At 35.8% G+C, this 18,971-nt stretch overlaps 1 protein-coding gene across 1 annotated transcript; it reads right to left on the bottom strand.

The window, feature by feature from the left end:
* Nucleotides 1-2,039: 2,039 nt before the first annotated feature.
* LOC149420736 (transducin beta-like protein 2) lies at nucleotides 2,040-8,842 on the bottom strand. Its single transcript, XM_089635991.1, has 3 exons — nucleotides 8,500-8,842; nucleotides 8,215-8,400; nucleotides 2,040-2,305 (listed from the first exon to the last, which is right to left on the bottom strand). Exons 1-3 carry the CDS (start codon nucleotides 8,840-8,842, stop codon nucleotides 2,040-2,042), a joined length of 795 nt encoding a protein of 264 aa, XP_089492117.1.
* Nucleotides 8,843-18,971: the final 10,129 nt, after the last annotated feature.

Raw genomic sequence — 18,971 nt, 5'->3', positions numbered from 1 at the left:
CAAATCTCTACGCTCTGCAAAAAGATGTTTCAAGACCTGCAAATATTACTACGACTGATTTGCATAGATTTATCGGAATATGTATTTATTCCTCTTTGATGCGTGGACTAAATATTCGGTCCCACTGGTCCAGTGATTTGTATTTTGAACAAATAGCATCAACAATGACTGTCAACCGATTTGATAAAATACGTCAATTTATCCATTTCAAGGACAAAACACTTACCGAGAGAAAATCCAGCTCATAATCGTCTTTTTAAAATCAGACCTCTACTCACGGACTTAAATCAAAGATTTGCATCAATTCCAATTGAAAAATATATTTGCGTTGATGAACAAATGTGTTCAACTAAAGCAAGAAGTTATATGAAACGGTACATGCCCATGAAACCCCACAAATGGGGTTCTAAACTTTTTGTATTGAGTGGCGTATCTGGTTACGCTTATAATTTTGAATTTTATTCTGGACAAGAGAATTGCTTGCCAAGACTTGAAAGTGAACCAGACTTGGGAGCCTGTGGAAATATTATTGTGCATCTATCTGCAATGGTCTGACGTACTGCCACTGCCAAAAGTATAAAGTCCCTCTATTTTTTAATAAGAACAAAAACTGTTTTACGGCATTTCATTTAAATTAATACTTTCCCCTGTTTTTATTTGTCTTCATTTTATAAGTCATTAATAAGTTCGCTTTATTCACTGATTATTATTTTTGTAACATTAGGTAAGAGCATTTTTTAAGACATGGATGCATAGTGTTTCACATATGATATAATAACGTTTTTCTCAAAATAAACAGAATTTATGGATAAATATTTTTTTAATTATTTTTCCCTATTTTTAATTTATAAAAAGAATGCAAAAATATATATTTTTTTTAAATAAAAAAAGTCATGCATTTAAGGGTTAAGATAAGCAAATCATAAATCTGTCAAGAAATAAGAGATTTATAGCTGTTTAAAGTGGTAGGTTTTGATTTTCAAAGTGAGTACCGCGTACGAGTGTAATTTTCGGTACATTTGATCCCAGTGAAAAGGTTAAAAAACATATGACCCCTATCCAGGCGACTTATCTAACCACTGAGCTATCACATCAGTCTTCAAATTTCACTGTACCCATGGAATATGGGAGAAAGGGTGGAACCTCTGCTGCTGGGATAGCACTAGGACAGTAAAGTTACCTCCACAGCTGTCACCTCCATAGCTAGAAGGTGTTATAGATTGAGCCCACTCTTTATCGCAATGAGACATAATACATACCAATAGCAGTTCTGATATCCTACTGGAAAATTAATTACATTTTAAGAGATCATCAATATATTTCTAATGACTATCAAATAAGGCAATAATAATTTATTAATAGTATCATATTCGTGGAGAGGAAATCTGTAGAACGAAGAAGTAGGGAATAATTAAAATACTGTAATAATAAATATTAGGCCTTTCTTGGGTTTTTACAGTTACAGTTTCAGCTACAGCTCTTTTAGTTGTAATGTACAGTCAAATTATAAATTGCTTCATTGACAACTAATTACTTATTGAATTTGTTTTAGAAAGTAAAAAAATTGATGTTGATATATTACAGGTGTAGCAAAATTGAAAGATTAAACGCATGCCTAAACTCTTTAACCTCAATGGCTTTTATTAAACCCAGCTATTTAACACTTTTAGATGGTATTTTCACTTTTAAAAAAGAAAATCAACACACATATTAAATATTATTAAACCCAGGAATTTAACACTTTTAGGACGGTATTTTCGCAAATATTTAAATGAAAAAGAAAATTCAAGATAAATAAATATACACATAAATAAAAACATGTATTAAATATTTATGATGAATTAATTATTTAATCTAATCCATTTTTTTTTCTTTAAAATGATTTTCTGAAAATTAGATTCTGTGGATGCACCAGATTACTTAGCCATCGGAAGGTATGTATACAGAAAACTAAATGAATGAAAGTTGGCCAGTTGTTGAAAAAACACAAATGTATTGCTTAAAGGGTAGAAGATGAAGATATGTAGATGGGAGAATAGTTAGACGGAGAAGCAGCTGAGATTGAAGAAGACACGGATGGTCTTGTCCCCGGACACGAGGAGCAGCTTCCCAGTCGGGTCGTACTGCATGCCCGTCACTTCATCTGAAACAGAGTTACTCCTGTTTATACGCAGCACAATATCTTGGAGAACTATCGGGTCGTACTGCATGCCCGTCACTTCATCTGAAACAGAGTTACTCCTGTTTATACGCAGCACAATATCTTGGAGAACTATCGGGTCGTACTGCATGCCCGTCACTTCATCTGAAACAGAGTTACTCCTGTTTATACGCAGCACAATATCTTGGAGAACTATATTGAGCACTTTCCCACATAGCCAACAGACAAATTCCCTTTATCTCCAGTATTCCGAAACCACACTGGAATCTATGACAAGGTTGTGTATAATATACCTCTTGTTTGTAGCCGCGAATAAATTCATTCCCAGGGAAGAAAAAATAAAATTATTTATTTTAAATTAACGGCTCAAGTGCCATTTACATACATGATAGTTATTGAAAGTTATAGTACAATTTAGAAAGAAAAGAAAAATTATGTTGAAGTAAACAATTGATTATATAAGTAAATAAGACAAAAGAAAAAGAATATACTTTAATATAAAGTTGAAAGAAATGAAGAAGAAACAAAAAGTAACATTAAATAATTGTTAATATTTTTTAAAAAGTAAGACAAACATTCCTTGGTTACGAATAACCTGACATTATTTGAGAATCTCCTACTACCACTACAGTAAGCGGAAAATGGTGCGTGTGTTGTGATGGAGGACTTAGCCAGCCGAGGAATTGAACACACTACGCCTGTGTGTGACCCAAACGCGATGTCAACTCAGCCACTGACCGTCTAATATATATAATATTATAATCGATAACCAATTTAAACTTGACACTAACTTTGAAATGTTATCTAAAAAAAATGCAAAAAACTTCTTAAGTTCTTACCTAGGGAAAATTAGACCTTAAAACAAGGAAATTGATCTAGAACACCACTGTAGCATCCCACCTGAATACAAGTGTAATTATTCTGAACTATAAAACACAAGTTAAAAGATTGGAAATAATTCAGAACAGAGGCATGAGATCTACATTGTGCTGTAGCAGATATACTTGGATAAAAACAATACAACGCCAACTCAATATGCTTACTAAAGAAAAATCAGTTCACATTGGTTAAACGGTGTTTTTGTTACACTGCATATAAAGAATGTGAAAGTTTAAGATTCAGGTTGATACCAATAAAAAAATATCTTTAACTTTATTTTTTAAATTTGGCATCAATGTTTTTTGCAACTTCATGAATGCGCATTAAAATTCAAACGCCAAAGCCGCGGTTGACAGCTATTTTTATATCTATTGAAATATCTTCACAAATCATGTTTTGTTTACAAAATGATAAATTTACTATTATATTCGTGTTATTCAACATATTTACTACTTATTTGTGTTATTTTTCGTCAGTTTTCGACAAGTAATTGTATTATCTACAGTTTTCATCTCGTACATATCATTAATAAAACGACTGTGTTTGTTGTATTTTATATCTCAGAAATTTTGTGACGTTTTGATCAAAAATGTTTGTGGAAAGCGTTTTTTACAACTTTTTTCATGTTGTAATTAAAATATTACACTTCTTAAGTATTAAAGTATATTTCGAATACAATATCTAATGGATAATTTTATCTAGTTTCTAAAACGGTATTCGTTTTCACGACATCTTCAAAATGAAGAAATTTATCATCAACATCTAAAATACCTTGGAAATTTGGTGAGAAATTATTATTATTTGAAGTTTATACATAACCTAACTTTATATATATGTGTATATATTTTTTTTTTAACCTAAATTTATTTATAGTGATATCTCACAACAGTGGCGCTATACAAATTGTCAAATAAATAAATAAATAATATCTATCTACATATACATGAACTATTTTATGTCAGTTTTTATTTTACACAGTTGTTTATAAATTGAATAAAATTTCCCACGTTTTTTAGTAAGACCGTGTGTGGCAACGTTTAGTCTATACCAAGGCTGCCCAACCTTTTTAACAGTTGGGCCAAATTGACGATTTTGAATCACTGGATCACTGGCGGGCCACTGAATACCTGACGGTTCCTATTTCCATGGGGGGGGGGGGGGGGTTGTTAGAGAATTTCTATAAAACATAATTCCCCACAAAAAAAATCAAAATGAGTGCTCCCCACAAAATATTTGAAATCCATGGGGGGGGGGGGGTTGTTACGGAACTTCGCTGAGAAAAAAATCCGCGCAACCAAAAACATCATATGTAATTCCCCACAACAATTTTTCGAATTCCATGGGGGGGGGGGGGGGGGTGGCTACAAGATTCTATTTCGGACGCAAAAAAATATTATATCAAAAACCGGTGTATTTTTGTTTAAAAAGTAAGACACTGGTGACCGCGCGCAAGCTGCATTGTTTGTTCTTCTTGTTGGTTTTATGAAAATGGTTCACGCGGGCCACTTATAATTCGTTCGCGGGCCACAATGTGGCCCGCGGGCCTGGGGTTCGGCAGCCTTGGTCTATACCCTAGTATTTATTTATAACTTAAAAAATAAAATTTTACCAGATTATATGTAAAAAGTAATTAAAGTAAAAGTAAGTGTAAGTATTAATAGTACAGTTCATGGCTATCCCACGAGAAGCTGCAACGATTTTAGGCTTCCTAAGACAAATTTATAGGGAACACAAAACAATATTTATTACAAAAGTTTTAAAATGTTCAATGAACTCTCTTTAAATGTTAAGGAAGTTAAAAGTTTTGCAGTTTTTCGTGGGTTACGTCTCAACGTTGTGAAGTCCAAATTTTAGTACATAGGTAAAAGAATATTATTATTATACACTAGATATAAAATGAAATAATTTATAACTAAATAAAATACTTTTAAAATTAAAAAGAATGCTACAGAAAAGTGTATATTGCTAAATTCGTGAGGACAACTGATCTTCTCCAGTTTCTGGACGACAGGCGCATGAAACGGTGGAATGAACTAATGGAAGAAATGAGTTTCGAACACTCTAGCAGAAAAGCGCGGCAAACAAGCGACTCGAAGCGACTCGGAGCTGCAAACAACGCCTAAAGTTTCACCAAATGCTGTTGCTCACCATACTTCAAAAACGACAACAAAATGGCTAAAATGGCCAGTGAATCCTAACTTTGTGGTCGCATTTACAGCTGATGATGTATACATCGCCCTCACTTCAACAAAAGCTGGGAAAGCAGCTGAATGTGACGGAGTTCTCCCAGGCTTTCCTTAAACTTGCTATGCAAAACTATGGATCTCAGAACAATCTACTTACCGAAATTTTTTAAACTGGAGAATACCAAATATCTGAAAAAAGACTAAAGTTATTGAGATCCTTAAGCCCAATAATCCACTAGAGGATCCGAAAACCTACTGGCCCATCTAGCTTTAAATGATCAGTACCATAACTCCTAGAGCGAGTTGTGTTTCACAGGCGTTGGCACTGACAACACACATTGAATCTGGTTTACAGAAAAGACTGTGGCTGCGTTCATTGATCTCGCTGCAGCCTACGACACGGTGTGGCACAAAGGCCTTCTTGTTTAATTCTACCACACCATAGAGGATGGCATTGCAGTACGACTTATTAAGCAACCGGTCGCACTTTCAGGGCTTTTTTAGGGCTTGCCCAAGGCTCAGTACTGACACCGTCGCTTTTTAACATCTACACTCTAGACCTTCCTTACACTTCTTCGATGGCGCTACAGCCCATATCGAGCTTTGGCCTCCTGCAACAGTCGCCTCCATCTCCTCCTGTCCTCAGCGGCTGACTTCCAGTTTGTCACCTGGAGAAGCTGTGCTGCATCCCCTCTTACCTCATCTTCCCACCTCAGTCTGGGTCTTCCCACTTTTCTCTTTCCACCTGGGTGACCAGTCAGAATTCTTTTTGGGACGCGTGTATCCGGCATTCTCTGTACATGCCCAGCCCATCTCAGCCTGAGGAGTCTCATGTGTGCAGAGATGCTAGGGGCCTTATATATATCGTACAATTCTATATTGTGCCGGATACGCCACTGTTCGCCCTCTTTCACGGGTCCACATATTCTTCTCAGCACCTTTCTTTCAAAAGTATCCAGCATTTCAGCCATCTTTACCGTCAGTGTCAGCGCCTCACATCCATATGCCAATACAGTTCTTACAATGGTCTTATATATGGTTATTTTGGTTTTTCTGTGGACACTACGTGACTTAAACACTGGCAGCAAAGAGAAGTATGTTTTGTTGGCTGCTGTGATTCTCCTTCTGATTTCTGCTGGATCCTCATTGTTCTCTGTCAGGCTGGAGCCCAGGTAGGTGAATTGATCGACCACTTCGTATGAGTAGTTGTCTTTAAATAGTGCACTACTTCTTCTTCTGTGTGAGGGGTTCCTGCTCTGTACCATCATTTTTGTTTTGTCAACATTAACTCGCAGTCCTACTTCCCGCGCCGCTGTTTCTAAAGGGTCGAAGACCTCCTTAATGGCTGAAATTGATCTTCCGACAATGTTGATGTCATCCGCATATCCGACAACTTGACTGCTCTTGAAACAAATATTGGAGCCAGTGTCTATTAGTGTTTTTCGTATTACATGTTCGAGCACAATGTTGAAGAGAGTGGGAGCCAGACTGTCCCCCTGTTTAAGTCTCTGTGATACTGTAAATTCTTCCGACAATTCTCCGTCTATTTTGACCTGACATCTTGAGTCTGACAATGTGGCTTTTATGAGCCTAACCAATTTAGGTGGAATCTGGAATTGTAGTAGTATGTCATATAGACACTCCCGATCTATGCTATCATATGCTTGCTTGAAATCAATGAATAGTTGGTGTATGTCTATGTCAAATTCCCAGCACTTTGCCAAGATCTGTCTGACGGTGAACAGTTGGTCTGTTGTGGATCTACCGGTGCGGAAGCCTGCCTGATACTCTCCCAGTAGGTTTTCTGCATATTTATCAATTCTTTGTTTCAGTATCATGGTGTAGATTCCTTCCTTACACTGAAGGCATAAAATGTGGCTATATGACATCGCCTTCACAGCCCGAGTCAAAACCCTTCAAGTAGCAGAACAGACCCTTATTCTGATCCAAAGGCTGTGGAAGAGTATTTCCTCAATTAGCGACTAAAGACGAATAGGTCGAAAACAGTTGTAACAGTTTTCCATGTCAGCAATTCACAGGTGACTATTAAACTATGTGTTCAGTTTGATGGAAAAAATATTTACCATGACCCCCATCCCTGCTGTCTGGGAGTTAATTTGAGGAGGAGCCTGTCTATTACCACTACCGGCAACACATGGAAATAGTGGGTGAAAAAACAGGAAACGGCTCGACTTAGTCAATAAACTAGCCGGAACTAGCCGGAACCGGCATGCGATGCCAACACGCTAAGAAAGGCATCCACTACACTGGTTTTCTCAACAGCTGAATACTATTCTCCAGTATGGGCTAGAAGTGCCCACACTTCCATGGTCGATTTTTAACTTAATACCACAATTCGAACCATCAGCGGGACTTTAGAATCTACTCCTATCCCTAGGCTCCCCGTACTTGCAAACATAATCCTGCCAAATATCAGGCGAGAGATTGCAACACTGAGAAAATGCAATAAGGTGCTGCAAAAAGCGCAAAACCTTGTGCACGTTGTGTCGTCTCTCACCCTGCACTCCGCATGCTGCTTGAAGTCCCGATAACCCTTCTGGATGGAAGGAGAGAGGCTCCTCCGATTACCTCTCGCTACAGAAGACAGGTGGAAACATGATTGGAAATTGGTCTACATGGGAAATGCCCAACACTGTACACGAGCCCACTGAGAGACAGCCTGGGTTCTTACTGCCTTGTAAACTCTGGTCCACCATCAATAGGATAAGTTGCTCCCACAGCGGCTGCGCCCACACGATGCATAGGTAGGGCCTTAAAGAATTGGCGATGCGTGAATGAGGTGCGGTGCAGACAACCGAACATGTGGTCAACGAATGCCCGCTCCATTCGACCCCTGAGGCTTTAGATTGGCTCGCAGCCCTGGATGTCCCCCTCTGAGCCCCCACCATACGAAAGGAGAAAAAGTTCACACACAACACTCAGCCAACATAAGCACTAGCCCCATAAGTACATAATATAATTTTTTACCTGTGAACACATTCTCAATGGTATCGGTGAGCTCCCCCGTAGATGCGTTGAATATTTCCAACCAGTTGTGTGTTGCTATGACGACCGTGTCGGCTTTGGGGGAGAGTGCGATGATGGAGGGGGAACTAGCCTGCGTGTAGGAGCCGGTCCGCAGCAGTTGGATTATCTCTCCGCGGGCATAGTTTACTGCAAATGACACGTTGATTAGAGGTTGGTTAGAACTTAACTGACACTGACAACCACCATGGATTAGTACAAGAAGATGTAATTTAAGAAGATGCTTACCATTTGTGTCAAACAACTTCCATGTTCCATCTTTAGAGACCGTAGCTATGTGCGATGTGCCGGCCCCAAATGCAAAGTCGTACACGCCAGAGCTGTGGCCGCTCAGCTCGAAAGCGCGCGAGATCTGCTTGAACTGGCCGGCCTTATCGTAGAACACTTCCCAAATCTTCACGTCTCCCACAAATCCAGAGGCCACCACGAAACGAGCGCAGGGAGATATCTTGGCTTTCATGGTTGTCATGAGGTATGTGTCCACCCTCGCAAGCTGTTCTCCTTTCAAAGACCACAGCAGTAGGTCGTTCTTTGCGGAGCAGGACATCATGAAGCGACCGTTGCAAGCCATTCCAAATCCTACAGTATCTTCTATATGTACCTGAAAAAATACAATTGTTTGCGTCATATCAAATTGTTACCATCCAGTCTTTTGATATTAAATCCTATATTTGAATACAGGGCAGCGATTGTCAGATAGTGACTTTAGGCTTCAAATAGTGCTTTCCAGACTATACCATAATTTAAAATATTTTTTTACTAAATTAAACAACTTTCTTTTAAATATTGGAGACAATATTAGTGATTTCTAAACGAAAATCTGAAACAGAAAAATCAGAAAAGGAAACGGTCTTATCTGGGACTCGAACCCAGGACCCTTGTCTTTCCGTGACAGTGCTCTACCAACTGAGCTAATGGGACCCTATTCCCCTCGGTCATTTTTAACTGTATCATACTTCGAATAAGAACTACTAACATTGTCTTCATTTTTTCACCGCACATTTTTATTGGTAACTATCTTTATGTATGATCGCAAGATTCAACCCGAACTAAATGCAATCCAGACAGCGTCTTTTTAGATAAACCTATCTTATTTTTTTATTTTTAATGTGCGACATCTGTTGACTTTTCTGCAAGTCTAGAATGAATATTTATTTTTCGGAATGACTTTATTGAGTAAATCCTTAAATTGTAATATTTAAATATTGAAGACAATATTAGTGATTTCTAAACGAAAATCTGAAACAGAAAAATCAGAAAAGGAAACGGTCACATCTGGGACTCGAACCCAGGATCCTTGTCCCAGATGTGACAGTTTTCTTTTCTGATTTTTCTGTTTCAGATTTTCGTTAAGAAATCACTAATATTGTCTTCAATATTTAAATATTACAATTTGAGGATTTACTCAATAAAGTCATTCCGAAAAATAAATAACTTTCTTTTAAACCAATAAATTCATTGAGACCGGTTTCAGGGAAGTAAAATATAATATAGCATAATCAATGAAGTAAATTTACATACTTATATATTTTTGTGATAATTCAACTCAAGCCCTGTCCCTTCCCACTCCATAACTTATTAATAATTATTACTAATTTATTTTTCGTTTGTTAGTATGTATGCGGTTAGTTTACTGCCACTCCGGGAACCATTTAATGGATAATGGATAATGGATAATGGTGCCAGGGGTTCATGGGGTGAGGTTTGTCTAGGTCTTGGCGGCGGATGCGTTTGCCCACCTGCTGCGTGGCGGGCCGGATCGGGAGAGTTATGATTGTGGAGGGAGACCTTTTGACTCTTCCAGCCGGACTCTATGGACCCATCGCCTTGCACCGCAGTGGGAAGGATGGATTCACTCTGTCACTCCTGGACACATTGTTCCCCAGATTCCTGCCCACCCGTCAAACCTTTTTCCTAACCACCCGTCATACCTTGGGCCACGGACGTATATATAGCTTTGATAAGGGGGGGGTCCGCAAATTAAAAAAAAATATATAAGGTCATGTTTTCGTGAAAAAAATAGTCAGTCTTAATCAATCAGCCTTTATTTTTAAATATTATATATATAAATCATTCAGTCTCTGATATTTGAACTAAAAATAAACATAACATAATTATCGCTCCTTATTTAAATAAAATCGCTTCGTTTATAACATAAAAAAAGAAATAACATAAAATAAGAGGTGGAAAACAAAATAACTTTTTTTTATACCTAATTTGTTAAGGTACACTAAACAAAAATACTCTTTCATCTTAAGAACAAATAATTTGTTTTAAAATTGAAACACCTTTTATTTAATCACATAACCAAATAATTTATTCTAAACTTTGGTCATATTGTAAGGCACTCTTTTTAATGAACTACAATTATAAAATTAAAATCAAAAAGTATCATCCTACCTACAATAACAAAATATTTTTAATGCAAATAATACTTAATGTATGAAAAAAATAAGCGTTTTCTCTCAAGCTAAATGAAGAGTTTTCATCTTAAGAACAAAATAATTTCTTTTAAACTTTGGTCGTACTATTATGACACTCTTTTTAATGAACTACAATATAATTAAAATTAAAAATTACCTACCTACCTACAGTAACACTAACAAAATATTGTATATTCAAGTTATACATGAAAATAAATGTAGTTTTCTCTCAAACAAAAAAAACTGACACGAGATTCATTGTTTTACAACTACTATTAATTAAAAATTATCATTCCTTATTTCAAATAAATGGTTGTGCTTTTTTAAATAAGTTATAACTTCTTCGTAAATAATATAAAAAAATAAACAGTATCTAGGTATTACCTGTGTGAACATTATTAACGAATAACATAAAATAAAAGGTAGAAAACAAAATTACTTTTTTAGGTGCACTAATTTCTTTAGGTACCTACCTACACTAAACAAAAAATACTCTTTCATTTTAAGAACAAAATAATTTCCTCTAAACTCTGGTCATTTTGTATGGCACTCTTTTTAATGAACTACAATATAATTAAAATTAAAAAGTACCATCCTACCTACAATGACAAAATATTTTTAATGCAATAATACTTATTTGAATATAATGAAAATAAAAAGTGTTTTCGTGGCTCGCAGTTCAGTGCACCGAACATGTCCGACCGCAGGACGAAATCTCCCGAATTCAGTTTCGGTTTCGGCCGTAGTTTCACTGTTTTCTGCATTCATGCACTCTATAACATCAAACGTTTTTCCTTCCATGATCCTTGCAAAATTTGCTGCCTGCTCAACAGCAAATTTATGATACTTAGTATCTGCATGGTGATCAAAGCTCTCTAAAGCTTTCTTCCAGTAAGTAAATGGCTTACTAACCAAGGCTCCAAGTTCTTGCTGACCACGACCGCCATGCTTTTTTCCAAATAAAACACATACTTTGCAAAGTGCTCCCTGCATGACGTTTGAATATACAAGCCATGAGTACCTGGTAGTCCAATGGCGTTGAAAAGAAAGTTTCTTTTTACCAGTGATAGTGACTGGAAATTTAAATGTATCCGGAGGGGTCCAAAGCTCTTTTAATGCTCTCAGCTTTTCCTCGTCATTGCTTGGAGGATGACATACGTAGAGCGCAATATCATAACCCGTCCTGGCTGCGGCTGCGGACGTAGCCGAACACAAATCCATCCTGGCTGTAACAAAGACATATTTGACTAAAACAAAACAACAGCACATACCCATCTTCAAACAGCTTTTTGGTCATATTTAATTGTAAGAATAATAATAATAATTTGTGACTCTAATACTCTAATCCATACTATAATTAAATCGTAAGCGTTCCGTTTCTGTAAGTACATAAATATTTACAAAAAAAAAACAATTCATACGCACTATAATTATGTTACTGAGGTCAATAAAATAGTTATTAAAATTTTTGTCTGTTTGTCTGTGCGTTTGACCACGCTAATCTCAGAAACGGCTTAATCGATTTGTATGCGGTTTTGTTTAACATTTTAGTCTATGTTTCATTCCAATCGGTTCATAAACTAAAAAGTTATGTTAAGAATAAGAATTTTCAACTAAAAATTAAGTCTACGCGAACAATGTCGCGGGCACCAGTTAGTTGTTAGTTAAATATAATTGTATTTCTTTCTGTTAAAAGGCGAAATGATTTTATAACACTTAGGTACACGTCGCATATACACTGAAATTACCATTTGTCAAATATTTTATGCTCACGGCAAAACATTTGTTTACAGAAATTCTCTGGGAATAAAAATAAGAGCAGGATAAAAGTTTTTAAAATTCTAGTAACTGGGTTCCTTCCTAATAAAATAAACAAGAGACTTACCTTTCTTCACTTCATCGTCATCAGTATCTGTGGATGGCCCCGCTCTATTTATTCCTACTTCTTCAATATGACAGGATTCCACATTGTCTTTTGATAAAAGTTCATTGGGATTTGGTCTCTCTTTCTTAGAAAAAAAACTCAAAAGAGATACCTGATTTGATCGTTTCATACTTTTTAAATGCGACACTTCTTTCTGTATTAAAACAACTGACAACTGCGCAACGCGAAGAGACAAAATAGACTAAACTAGATTCTAGCTTGGTATGGTGCGCGCGGCCGAAACGCGGGCGGCGGCGGCGCGCCGCGGCGGGGGCACTGCCCATTCCCCCGCTCCCCGCACTGTGGCGGACTTAAGAAACTATCGTATTCTACAATCGGCGCGGTGCAATGGGGGGGGTCCGGACCCCCAAGACCCCCCCCTTATATACGTCCGTGCCTTGGGCCGAAGGCTTGGAATAAACTCCCTCCGGAACTAAGATCCATAACAAGTCCAACAGAATTCAGGTCTAAACTAAAAACTTACCTTTTTAAGCTGTCGTACCCTTAAATTAAATATACCATTCCTAAGAGAAAGTCCAGTTATATTCAATTTTTCAATTAAGTCCTAAATCCTGTATCTAAATTTTGCCAATAAACAATTAGAAAATGTTAATTAAGTGTTAATCTCAAGTGACCTACCAGGTAAGTATTGTACTGTATATTTTCTCCATAAATAGTTAAGTAATAACATAGATCACTGTAGAAATGTATTATAAGTTTGTACAGCGCCCTTGAGGTGTTTTTGCACAAAAACGGCGCTATACAAGTCATCCAAGTATTATTATTATTATTATTAACTAGGAGTAATTCTTGTTTTAAAACAGTCAAATGTTAACGGCTAAATGTTGTAATCTTCTTCTCTTGTCTTCTATAGTATAATAAAAGGCAATGTCCGTATGTGTGTGCCCTAAAGACTCGAAAACTAAAGTTTGTTCTAATAAGTGCCAGGACTTATTTTGAGAGTGGTTTGAATGGTAGAATAAGTCGGGGACACCCGAGGAAGACTTAACACATTATACAGTGTATTACACGAGTACGGTATAAAGATACTGTATAATGATGGTATGTACCTTGTCAAAGGTGAGAGCCTTGGAGGTGGTGCAGGGCAGGCCGTGAGCCTTCTTGTCTATCTTGTAGACCTCGATGCAGTTGTCGCTACCCCTGTGGATGATGTAGGCCTTGCCGTCGGGGCTCCAGGCCACGTGCGTTGCGTGGTCGTACTCCACGTTCACTCGCACTGACTTGCGCGCCTTGGCCTGCGGATCCTTCAGATCCCAGAAGAATATGCTGCGATCTAAAACAATAAAAAATAATCCTTGTTAAATCGAGTGTTTTAACCAACCCTAGAATAATATGTATATTGTACTAGCGTTTGCTAGTGTACTGTGTACTAGTGTTGGACCCAAACGAAGTTGATTAATTTTAATTAATATTAATACATGAATGTTAATTAAATGTAAATTGAATTTAATTATTTTTGGGGTATTATGTCCTGTTGCGCTACTTCCTTCTTAGGCAATGTTTGGGACAGCATTACAGTGTCCATTTCATAAGAGCAGATGTGATGGACCCTGTAATGCTGTCGGAGACGTTCCATTGTGAATAACACAATTTCACAAATACAACAATACCACTATTTCTGTTTATCGCACAAGATGTTTCAAAGAAGTTATAATGCGAATAAAATTTATTATACTCATTGGCAAATGCTACTGGCGGTTAACACGATAACGTCTGGTGTATGATTTAGCAAATTAATTAATAGTAGAAATTCATTAAAGTTTTTTTTCATTCATCTGATATTTAACTATAAGTATAATAATAATTTATCTATCTATCTATCTATCTATCTACATAAATAAAAATGTTGATGTTTCTTTGCTCAAGATCTTAAATCTCAGAGAATTGTTCACCGATTGCTTTGAAATTTTGACACAAAGTTGAATTAGAATATGCGTGTGTTTTATATACCTATATTATAGATGTCACCTGTGACAGATAAATCATGTTTTTTTAAAAAAAAAACAGCGCCATCTGTTGGACAAACATGTTTTTTTTAAAACAGTGCCATCTGTTGGACGTAAAATCAACACATGCTATTGTTTCTCTATCTGCTCAGACCAATGACTAACGAAAATTTCTTACTCAATAACTCAGACAGACTGAGCCATAGCGACACGTGGCGGGGTACAGCTAGTATATATAAATAAAAATGTAAATGTTCGTTTGTTGAAAATCTCAAATCTCCTAAAGCTCTTCACCGATTGGTTGGAAATTTTGACACAACGCAACGTGGCTTTCGAATACGCGTGTGTTTTTATATACCTATATTATATAGATGTCACCTGTGATAGGGAAAAATATGCCTTTTTTAAGAACAAACGCCATCTGTTGGAAAAACATGCTTTTTTTTTAAACAGCGCCATCTGTTGGACGAAAAGGAATACACGCTATTGTTTCTGTAGTTGCTAATTATAATTAATTTATGTGAATGGTTTCACACATAATGTAATAATACATAGCAAGCGCACTATTTGCACCTAGTTCCTAGCCTAGGTGATAAACGGCAGTCTAAAAACAAAGTTGAGACTCCGTAGTAAGCGTTCAAAAAGAAGAAGATAGTTTTGAAAGGGAACTATGTAAATACGAATATTAGAGGGAGCGTATATAAATCAATTTTAAAAAAAATATAAAATAACTAAGCGAAAATTATCTGTCCAACTAGGAGAAATTCCCTTTTAACCCTTTCAGCCCCAGTGTTAATTCAAATTAACATGAACTTTGTGAATTTTTTTACCGTAACTGTAGAGATTTAGAAAAGCCATGTTTTCGTTTTCTTATAGTTTGTAGTCTTTTCTGTGGCGTCTATTTTTTCCGCTCAGTTGAAATCCTTATTCCCGCCACAACAACGATAAATATTTTGACATCTGCTGATTGTGAGTTTCATAGAATTTCTGCCGTCATTGATTACTTAATTATCAATATTTTCTACTCGAATTACAAATACTTTAACGCATTAAGATGTGTTCTATAATAATAACATCAGTTCAATTCACTGATCACAGTCATTTCTCAGAATATTGTAAATGAATTTCAATGTTCATTCAAATTAACACTGGTAGTGACGGACATATTGTTTTCGACTAGTATGGCGAATTTTTAAAGATTTATTATCCTAGATAATTTCTTTATTTATGAATGAATTTTAATTAAAATGTTATTTGTTTGTACCTTATAGATTATCACTACATTGTCAATGTGCATTTTTGACATGAAACAGTTTTATTTTTATTTTTAATAATTATTTTTTATTTTTAATAATATGTTTACATGGTACATAATTCATTTTACATCTTGGGTCTTTTTACTACTCTTCCATTGAAAGCATTTGCTTGTGTATGGAAGGGGAGTGTACATTCTGTTAGTACTTAAATAATTCATTGTACATAAATGTATTAGTTATTTGTATTACTTTTGTGTTATGTTTATTTTACGTTACTATTTAAAAAATACCCTCTGACGCCCAATGTTAATCCAAATTAAATTATTATTAAAAAAAAAAATGAAATGTGTGAAATGTGTGAAAGGCAAAATTAAAATAAATTGACATTCATATTTTGTACAACTAAAGATAAAAAAAGATAAGAAAAGGACAGTAAGAATAAAAAACAAAATATGTTAAAACATAAAGAGTTGATGTTTGCTTAGCAAACTTATTAAAATAATAATAATAAAAGAGATACATGTACTGTTTGTTGCATTGCATATTATTTACATATTTGGTAGAACAAAAGAACAAAAAATAACAAATTTAGTCCTACATACATATATTGTAAGAGGAAGAATATTTGACAAGTTGTTGTTGTTGTTTTTGTTATATAGTGCTACACACATATATTATAAGAGGAAGAATATTTAACAAGTTGTTGTTGTTGTTTTTGTTATATAGTGATACACACATATATTATAAGAGGAAGAATATTTGACAAGTTGTTGTTGTTCTTTTTGTTATATAGTGCTACATACATATTTGGTTTATAAAAGAACAAAAAAGGGGCGAGAAGAGAAAGAATAAAATAATTAATTAGATAATAAAATGAACTGCCGTTTGTTTAGCATACTTATGGAAATAAAAGGTAGGCACAATACTAAATAATTATAATACTTTGATGATTTGTATAGCGCTGTTTGTGTGCAAAATCACCTCAAGAGCGCTGTACAAATACATAATACATTTCTACACTTATTACTAACTAAAGAATTAAAACTTGCAATAGATAAACATAAGGGTAACTTTACTGTTTTTGTTTTAGCTATTTTTTGTTTGTTTTTGGTTTTTGTTTCTGTTTTTGTTTGTATTTGATTTTATTTTTGGAAAAGTAAGTGATTACTCTCCATTCTTTCTAATCGATGTAGCCAAGAAGTGGTTATTTACGAAGAACAATTGTGTTTTCCTTTTTCCAATCATCAGGTTTTGACCCTGAGAATGTAACATAGTTTATGAGTGTTTAAAATTAAGGTGAATCAAAAGGTTTTATAAAAAAATATTTCGTTTTAGCCGTGGCCAGCGAACCCGAATATTTATCTAAATCGATCGAGGCACAATCGCCTAACACCCGTTTCGGCTCTTTCAGCTCGTTATGCATATTATCTTCAAAAATAACATTTATTTTTTAGGAACTTACAAAAGTACATGTTAAGTACTTACATGTAACAATAACATGTTAATGACAGTTGTCGAGTTTTTGTTTTGCTCTTAAAAATAGTGTTTGCAAATAAGCCAACAATTAACACTATTATTTAAACTTCTGTGTGCAGTGAATCTGTTTCTTCTTAATAATTATAGTGCCAAATTCCGCCGAATATCGCTTTCAAAATGAATACGAACTTTCTCTTCTAAATAAAGCCAAGGAAGAGATTAATGGCATCCATAGTGTCATTACCGATCCCTCTTTAAAAATCACTAAAGATCAAATGGCAAAAATACTCACCAAACTATCTAACCTCTCTGGAACCATGCAGGACCTAGGAGTAAATGTAGGAGTCCTGGAGGGAAAATTTATGACATTTGAAAAAATCATAGATAAGAAAGTATTACCCCAAGAAACAACACCAATTTGTGACTTGCTCTCTGAGATAGAGGAACGCAAGATCCGCACCAAAAACGTGATTTTACTTAACGTTCCCGAGTCTAGTTCCAACTCAAGCATGGAGAATATCTTGGAAGATAAAAAAAAAGTTTTAACTATCGTTAGTGAAATAAATAGCGAGTTCAAACCGGAAGAAGTTAAAATTTACAGGCTTGGTAGTAAAATTTCAAACAAAATCAGGCCCATTAAAGTCGAATTTGAAGACCCTAAGCTGGCAAAACTTAGGGGGTATTTCACTATCTCTGATTATGTTCTGACCAAGCACTAATCCGCGGAATAGTCATTTTTTCGTTTTCACTATATCTGAATAACGCTAACGCTCGGGTTAAAGTTAGATTTGACTAATCAGTGCTCGAACTTCACGTTAGGCGCTATTCCTCGAATCGAAGATGGCGTCAAAACATTCCGAGTTTAACAGCTGAGAAGTGAGTCGAATTTTGTAGAATGAATTTGAATGCTTGTATGATCCATCCTGAATTATTTGATTGTGTTCAAAATAAGAAACAATGTATTAATTCGACACGAATCTATCTAAAATGACCTGATAATCAACATAACATAACCAAACAAATGCACACTTCGCGGTGTACGGACTGTGACGCATGACAGCCGTGGCAGTAGATGGAATAACTGCAAACATTTTGCGATGTTGCCAGACTATTTCGAGTGTTATCTATCCGGAAGCTAGAAACAATGGTGAAACGGTCGCCGTTGAATAACGAAGTTATTCTGATCTTTAAATCCAGCCAACGGATAGCTAGTCAGATATTTAGCCCGACATAGTGAAATACCCCCTTATTCTTTTTAATAAAAATACTTTGCCTAATGGAATAAAAATGAAACCGGATAGGACCCTCCAACAAAGAGAACATTTGACTGACCTCTGGAAGGAAATGGAGGAGAGAAAAGAAAAGGGTGAAATTGATTTGCGAATCAAACATTGTAGCGGTAGGAACCGTCCGCTCACATAGTTGACTTCTAGACACGCGTTGGCATTGAATTACAGCTGGCACTCGGAGGATTCAAATAAGCTGCGCGTTGAATTCCAGAGAAGTCGTCAGTTGGTTTTCGAGGCTGGTGGGGAACACACCTGAGGGCGAGCTGCTTGATTGTCGGGAGATTATTCAAGCACGTGAGACATTTTATAATCCTCATGAAATAGACACATAATTTGTTAGATATCACCATGTTTATAAATTTGTT

This window comes from Hesperophylax consimilis, chromosome 10, assembly GCF_061612785.1.
Source record: "Hesperophylax consimilis isolate HC1 chromosome 10, BYU_Hcon_1.0, whole genome shotgun sequence".
Taxonomy (NCBI): Eukaryota; Metazoa; Arthropoda; class Insecta; order Trichoptera; family Limnephilidae; genus Hesperophylax; species Hesperophylax consimilis.
Note: the sequence above shows the minus strand (reverse complement) of the source record. Positions and strands in the feature narration are given on the sequence as shown.